The sequence below is a fragment of the Argentina silus genome, assembly GCF_951799395.1.
Source record: "Argentina silus genome assembly, chromosome: 5".
NCBI lineage: Eukaryota > Metazoa > Chordata > Actinopteri > Argentiniformes > Argentinidae > Argentina > Argentina silus.
The window spans coordinates 10,240,989-10,248,862 of record NC_139659.1 but is presented as its reverse complement, the minus strand read 5'-3'; the positions used below and the strand labels follow the sequence as shown (position 1 = coordinate 10,248,862).

Sequence of the window (7,874 nt, the reverse complement as noted above, 5' to 3'; positions counted from 1 at the left end):
AGCTAGATTTTGTTGTCAAGGCCCACGCCCGCCAGTTTTACTTCCTAGCTTTTGATGTGATGATGTTGGATAGATGATTCACTTACTTAAACTAATGTATTGTAGTACGTCGCTTTGGATAAAGGCGTCTGCTAAATGCCATACATGTAAATGTAAATTTAATATAGGTTAACGAAATAACTAAATTCTCAATAAAATGTGTTGAAAGCTTGTTTGACTCAGTCGTGTATCCCCCAAAATGAGTTTGTCACAACCACAACAAGATGCAAAAGTATAATATTTGAAAGGAGTATTGATAACAAGTGGCGTCATTGTTGGACACTTATGATTTCAAGATGCCAGCATTTTACACACTTTTTCATGAGTTTCATGAAAAGGTCTCTTATTGTGAAGTTTATGCACGTTCATGTCCAGCCTTCTTCAGGAAGTATTTATTCGTGGCCTCGCGATCTAACACAAGATAACGGGAACTGACTGTTTTCCAAGGCAGCTAACTAGCTGGCTAGCTAGGTAATACAGGAGTTTTTTTTTATCAGATCGCTCCGATATGACGTCTATCGGTCCACTGACCGAAGTAGAGCGGCCAAGACACCGTCCGTTTCTGATTGGAGTTAGCGGAGGAACCGCCAGTGGCAAGGTAGGGAACGGAAAGATCGTAAGGACCGGTTAGTCTAGCTGTATAAACAGACGCGCTTAGTATACTGTAAGTATAGCTACATACAAGCTGTGAACAGCCAAACACGCCCATGTCTAAAACGGTGTATTATTAATTTTCTTTGGTCTAATTCAGAAACCTCAAAAGATCTCGTCCTGTCTGAGGACGTCTACGGTAAAATATTTAGCTAGGTCTCATGCAACTGCGTGATCCAGGCAGGAAATGTCAGTGCCGTAAAGCAACCCACAGCGCAGCAGTTACTAAAGACTAGTAAAGCTAGGAGGTTTTCATTTCTTTAGTAAACCCAACCAACTTGTGTGGCCTATTTTTTTCTGTCGCGTCATGTCCAACCTAGCGACCTTTCACCTTTGCCTATTTTCCTGGAACCTTATCGAACTGAAATTATGCCAATGTCAATACATGTCCTGCATCACAGCTCTTTTGCATTGCATGTCAGCTTCGAGTCAAGGAGACTTTACAAATTTAACTGAAATAGTTTAGCTAAGTAAGCCTTAACCCCTTTACATGTGCTATAAACCTGAAACGCATTTACACTTTAACTTGTGTCTGATGTGAATAAGTAGCTAATGTTGTTGTCTGTTTGTAGTCTACAGTATGTGGCAAAATCATGGAGATGCTAGGCCAGAACGAGGTGGACCATCGCCAGAGGAAGGTGGCTATCGTGAGCCAAGACAGCTTCTACAGAGTCTTGACCCCTGACCAGAAGGCCAAGGCACTGAAGGGCCAGTACAACTTTGACCATCCAGGTATTGTAGAAGCTATTGGTATTGCAATAATGCAAGCATAACATAAGCTCTCTCAGGGAATCATCATTATAGACACTATGAACTCCATTCTGGTCACATCACTATAGGCAATGGATATGGAAAGTGTGTTGACCTATGCAATTTAAGGTCTTCACACACGGTAATACTTCTGAAATGTATTGTGAGAATGAATTTTAAAAAAAGAAGAAGAAGAAGGCATCACTCAGTGAATCACCTTGGCATGTTTTGCAGATGCTTTTGACAATGAGTTGATGTACCAAACCCTAAAGGACATAGTGGAGGGAAGAGTGGTTGAGGTGCCAACGTACGACTTTGTCACTCATTCAAGGTGAGAGGCAAATATATATATATTTCCTTGGGCTTACTCCTGGGGACCAATTGGTGTTAATCATATTGTTTGTATTGTATTTATATTGTTTAGTATTATTTAGTTGTGAAGCACTTTGTGACATTTGTCTATGTAAAAAGCACTATACAAATAAACTTGACTGATATCAACTCATGGATTAAAATGTTCCCCCTTCCACATTCCATAGAGCTCAGATTGATATGTGAAATGCACAACAATGTAATCAATTGTGTGTGTCTATTTCTAGACTGCAGGACAGGATCACTGTGTACCCTGCTGATGTGGTCCTGTTTGAGGGGATTCTGGTCTTTTATACCCAGGAAGTGCGTGACATGTTTCACATGAAGCTCTTTGTGGACACAGATTCCGATGTCAGACTGTCACGTAGAGGTACTGCCATAAACACACTGTCATATTCACGCACTCACCTACGCACATTCTGCTCAAGAATCATTTAGAATCTAGCACGCTGTGTAGGTCTTGATCCTGGCTTGATGGTTGTGGTCTACTTAGTTCTGCGTGACATGCAGAGAGGGAGAGACCTGGAGCAGATCCTCACTCAGTATACCACGTTTGTCAAGCCCGCTTTTGAGGAGTTCTGTTTGCCGGTAAGTAATATGCTCACAATAAGCCCACAACTTCAACATTTACTCACTCAGTTGACTTATGTCCCAGTGGGACTTTAGATGTCTTCAAGATTGTGAGATGAATAACTGCTCTATTTTTCCAGACCAAAAAATATGCAGATGTCATCATCCCTCGTGGAGTTGACAACATGGGTAAGTGATTTCACTCTGATGATAAAGCATTAAGACTCCAACTCTGATGATAAAGCATTAAGACTCCAACTCTGATGATAAAGCATTAAGACTCCAACTCCTTCCATCCCTCTCTGGATCTTGTCCCTTACACTCCCTCTCATCCCCTCAGTGGCCATCAATCTCATAGTCCAGCACATCCAAGACATCCTGAATGGGGACATCTGTAAGTGGCAGCGGGGCTCCGTCAACGGACATGGACGGGGCTTGAAACGGGCCATCTCTGAACAGGGGGACTTGTCGAACGGGGCCTCCAACGCCCCTGGGAAGAGGGTCCTACTGGAGCCCAGCAGTCGCCCTCACTGAGAGAGCCCTCCCTCTGTCTGTCTGTCTGTCTGTCTGTCTGAGTAGTTGCCGTTGATGCTGCTACTGTTCCGGCTGGGGTAAAGAAATGGGCTCCAGCCTGTGAGCTCTGGCCCCTCCCCTTCTTAGTTAACTGTTGTTCACTGCAGAGCATTTCGTCACAGAGGCCTGTATAAAAACAATATTTTAAAACATTTGTAATTAGTACATAATTGAAACGGTTAGTGATCACAGGTCCATCTCTTCCCTTTGAATGACTTTGTCTTCCATGTGACTTTCACTAGCAGTGGTTTAGACTACCTCTTTTTTTGAAATGGAGACTGTGGCATGATTAAGGGAGCAGTTCGTTCCAAGTTATTTATACGTTAAATTTCGGCTTTGCACAATATGCTTTACTACCTGTTGAGTGTTCACTCTAAGCCCTCATTAAGGAGCAACCAATGTAGAAATGTTCTCACCTGCACTTCCTACCTTTGTCTTTCACTGTCTTTGTTTTATTTAAACTGTTTGAAATATGCTGTGTTGAAGTCAGATGACATGAATAGTAACATGCCAAGGACTGATTTCAAACATATTCAGTTTGAATTTATTTTTAATGTTAATGTTGGCGCTTTAGTGTTCTGTAGACTTTGTTTGGATGTGAAATAACTGCTGCATCGTCACTTTGAAGTCTGAAATTGTAAAGGTAAATTCAAGCCTTAACATGTGAATTTCTTTTTTTTTTAAAAAGCATTTTCCAATTACCATAATATTGAAATAAATATTTTAAAACTGTTACGTTCATAAGCAATACCGTGAGTGATGGACCTTTTCTGTGTTGCTGAGAAATGAATACAGATCATGCATTTACAGATACACAGATGTGTAAAACGGAGCAATTTTATTGGATTTTCGAGAGCACAGTGTGATGTGTTGGTTGAGACAATTATTCCAAAGGAATCAGAATGAATATCTACAGCTCACTATGGACTGATAAACACAAGTGTCATATAAAGACTTTAGTCACACTCATTCATTCACTCACTCACGCACACATACACACACACGCGCACACACACACACAACTGGGACATGATTCTGATTACCCAATGGTTCTCTTACTCGAACATGGCACACAATGATTGAGTATGACATACATAGATCACAGCATCTTTAGTTATTCTCTTTTTGTGTGTTTTTTTCTTCTTTTTTTTTGCTAGCTTTTTTTAGTGCACATTTGTATGGCACTCTTCTCTTTAGCATAAACGTCCTTTTTAAGAACAAAAGGAGCACTGTATATAATACATCATAACCATACATGATTCATACACAACATTTTCCAAACAAACTCTTAATAAGTCCAGTCCCTCATGGTCGTCCACCTCTCTAACCCCTCGGATTCCAAACCCTCACCCACACCGTTCTCTCCCAGCTCGGTCTGCATTGTGACGTCACAGTTTATGGCAGACTTTTCCGGAACACTGAGGAGGATGCGCTTGATGAGAGGATTTGAGAGTCTGGAGAGCAGGTGGGAGGGAGGGGGAGGGGGGTGGGGGCTGATCCAAGGATGGCACATACGTAGGGGGGAAGAGAAGGGAACATCTGAGGGTATAGAGAAGCATTCACCTCACGCTACATCACAGACCTCTTCACACGTGCACACAGCCCCACTCTGAAAGGGAGAAGACAGGGAGCAGCCTTTCGCTATGTGGCATCTCTATATCCTCTACTTGTGTTAACTTCTTCTTCTCCCCTCCTTGACACCAGTCTCTCTCCTCCGGTCGTCCCTCAGTTATATAGTCTCTCCCCTGCTAACTCCAGTCCAGTCAGGGTGGAGAGCAGGTATGATCCCAATCATAATCTCCCAGAGCTGCAGTGCTCATGTAAACCGTGTCAGTCTTTTTCCCCAGTCTACTGTATCCGTTGTGGCCCACCCCAGTCTCCCCTGTTAGGTCCAGCTGAATGTGTTTGTCTGTCTGTCTGTCTTGTCTGTCTGTAGTAAAGTGGAGTTAGTGTCTTTAGCACAGTGGTCACTCGCTGAGCCCTGGCCCCGTGCCAGCGCCCCCCCTAGGTCTTCTCCTCTCGCTCAGTTTTGCGTCTGGTGATGTTCCGTGGTTTGATCTTCAGTGACAGCTCCCACAGAGCCTCCTCTGCCAGGTGGTCGCTGAAGTCGTTGAAGAACGAGACGATGTCATCGTTGCGTTTCAGCTCGTAATGCCTGAAAGTCAGAAAGTTTGATCAGTGAGAAAATGAGTAATGAGCCGACCGACCAGAAACTGTCCTAATTTTAGGCGGTTCGTACGCTGTGGATTGCTGATATGGTGAAATCGACTGAAATGTGTGGGTACGACTCTTCACATCTGATACTAGTGATGCCAGTTACTCACACTTGCTGGAAGCGCCTCATGCTGTCCAGGATGTTGAACTGCTGCCAGCGTTTGGAGAAGTTGACCTTCCCATCGATGAGGTCAGGGTTCCCCAGGTGGACAAAGGTCAGGTCCTGCAGGATAAGACCACTGAGAGAGAGGAGGAGGGGTAGACATAGACAGGGATTAATATAAATCAATCCAAGATACACGGACACACACGGACACACACGGGGCTCACTTACAGGTATGGGATGCAAGGAGGTTCCACATCGGCCAGAGCTGCTCTGTACGCTCTAAAAGACGAGGAGCTGTCAATCAAAGTGCAGTATTCCTCCAATCCCTATGAGAGAGCAGAGGAAGGGACATTACTGATGGAACACAGTCCTAACAGTATCACATTAAAGCTCATCTCATGACTGTTTTAGACCCTGAGATTTGAGCACACTGACGTCAGACTGACGCCCTTCCTAGCTGACTCACCTCTGACGTCTGCTTCTGCCACTCCAGTCTGCGGATGGGTGCTGAGTCCAGGGCAGACAATATTGCCAAATACGAGTTGAAGTTGTTCAACTTTCTTAAGTGCTTCATAGGGAGAGGGAAAGGGGAGGACAAGAACAGTTAGAGCAATGGCCATGGAGCTAGCTCTAACCACATATATAGGTGAACAGGAAGAGGTTGAGTTGCATATAAATGTGAGAAAGTTACCTTCATGATCTTGATGAATTTGAGGAGCAGCTTCTCTCGGTCCTGAGCTTTCTCCTGCAGAATTATTAAAGAGCGCACCCTAGAGGACAAACAGAGACAGGCAGTTAGCTTAGAGTATTACAAAGTCAGTTTGTGTGTTTGTGAGAGAGAGAGAGAGAGAGAGAGAGAGGGAAAGAGCACTTGCGAAGAAAGGTGATTAAGGAGTGATTAGATCATGTGGGGTTTGGTGAGGACCAGATAGAGTTGAAGGAGTTGAAGGGTTAGGGTTAGGGTCACCCCTTAAACAGGTGGTGTGATGATGGGGACTAAGAGATAGAGGTCTAAGGTATGTTGTATAGGCCATCTGTCCGGTCATGGTCTCACCAGTAACTCATGTTGTTAAAGTGCTCTGTGAACTGGGTCAGATTAGGACTCTTCTCCTCATTCTGCTCCTTTGCCCAAAGCAGCACCTCGGGTATCTAAAAAGATAAAGAAAGCGTAAGATAAAAGATAAGAGTTGGGTCAGGTGTGTCAATTCCTCTGCAGTGGCACAGAAGCCAGACACATTACTAAAAGGATCACTAACACAAACACACACACAAACAAACACACAGATACACAACCAGCAAGGGCTCGCTAGTACCTCAATTTTGTAGAAGAGTTCTGCATCCAGGAGTGTGAGCTGATCAGCGATCTCATGACTACGGAAGTCATGCAGAGTTCCAGGCCTGTTGTACCAAAAAAAAAAAGAGAAGAGTGTTTCCCAAATTCTACTATCTGTCACCCACCCATCCCTGGCTCTATTGGTGGTACACAACACTGGCTATGTAAGATGTTGCTGTAGCAGTTTCCACGGCCCTCCCTGATACTGAGGCCTTACCTGGCAGACACCCCCCGGGCGGCCAGGGGTTTGAGGGAGTTGGTGCAGCGCAGCAGCTTCTTCTGCTCCACCTTGTCCAGGATGTTCTTGCGGAGCACGCGGGCCAGGCTCAGCTCGCCGTTACACACCAGCCTGAAGACGAGGTCCATCAGCTGCTTCAGAATGTCCTCCGTCAGCTCCACCAGACTGGAGAGAGAGAGGGAGGGAGGGAGAGGAGGGAGAGAGAGAGAGGGTGAGGAAGAGAGGAGATTAACACTTCACACACATTAATCAGGAGCAATTTCTAAACCTTTGGACTCATAGTGGACCCTAAAGTTGCAGCTATTCACTGAGACCATTTAGTGGCCTTTTCTACGACAGAGGAGTTATTACAGTAGACAGCAGTTGTGTGACTCTATGGAGCTGAGTCAGTACAGTAACTATATGTCCAGTTGACACTCACCACAACTCATCCACCACGCGAACCAGCACAAAGAAGGTGTTCTTGCTGACACGCTTCTTAAACGTGTCTGGACTGTGACAGAACCTGGTGTATGTGCTCTGGAGTCAAGGAGAATACATACATACATACATACATACATACATACATACATACATACATACGGACCTACATTCACTCAAATAGAAAAAATCTTCTCCTCTCTCACCTCATGTCAGTCATAGATGTCACCAAATGTGTTAACAAGCAACATTTTCAACAGTTATGAATATCACTACATTCAGTTTCTGGTGTTCAAACACACAGAGCAGCTACTGTCGTAACACAAGAGACCTGTTCCTTTAAAGGATATCTGTAGTGCAGCTTTTTAATGAGGTCCTCTGGGGTTATGAACGTCCTATATGTAGTCAGAAAAGCTTCACAGTACAAAACGAGATCTGTCAAGAAAAAAGGGAACACCACATGTAAGATGAACAAATGAACTAAACAAAAACACATGCCTGGTACCACCCACAATGACACACTGAGGAAACAAAGTATTCTATCTAACTAGTCAGATCATCCAATAATAGAGATGAGGAATACATGATCATAAAGCACAACAAAAAGT

At 44.1% G+C, this 7,874-nt stretch overlaps 2 protein-coding genes across 2 annotated transcripts in view; one reads left to right on the top strand and one right to left on the bottom strand.

Moving 5' to 3' along the window:
- Positions 1-463: 463 nt before the first annotated feature.
- uck1 (uridine-cytidine kinase 1) lies at positions 464-3,923 on the top strand. The gene is made up of 7 exons (XM_083670412.1): positions 464-637; positions 1,263-1,422; positions 1,675-1,771; positions 2,040-2,182; positions 2,306-2,400; positions 2,523-2,571; positions 2,723-3,923. The coding sequence occupies exons 1-7, from the start codon at positions 548-550 to the stop codon at positions 2,914-2,916; spliced, it is 828 nt and encodes a 275-aa protein (XP_083526538.1). The 5' UTR covers positions 464-547; the 3' UTR covers positions 2,917-3,923.
- A 149-nt stretch (positions 3,924-4,072) lies between these two features.
- Positions 4,073-7,874, bottom strand: part of rapgef1b (Rap guanine nucleotide exchange factor (GEF) 1b) — a 31,020-nt gene continuing 27,218 nt past the window's right edge. The window contains exons 15-24 of the mRNA XM_083670006.1: positions 7,617-7,701; positions 7,268-7,360; positions 6,826-7,011; positions 6,589-6,673; positions 6,330-6,424; positions 5,967-6,045; positions 5,742-5,843; positions 5,504-5,601; positions 5,280-5,408; positions 4,073-5,110 (exon numbers count right to left, since the gene is read on the bottom strand). Coding sequence (XP_083526132.1) covers positions 4,960-5,110; positions 5,280-5,408; positions 5,504-5,601; positions 5,742-5,843; positions 5,967-6,045; positions 6,330-6,424; positions 6,589-6,673; positions 6,826-7,011; positions 7,268-7,360; positions 7,617-7,701 — 1,103 coding nt within the window. The 3' untranslated portion in view covers positions 4,073-4,959. The remainder of the gene's footprint in view (positions 5,111-5,279; positions 5,409-5,503; positions 5,602-5,741; positions 5,844-5,966; positions 6,046-6,329; positions 6,425-6,588; positions 6,674-6,825; positions 7,012-7,267; positions 7,361-7,616; positions 7,702-7,874) is intronic.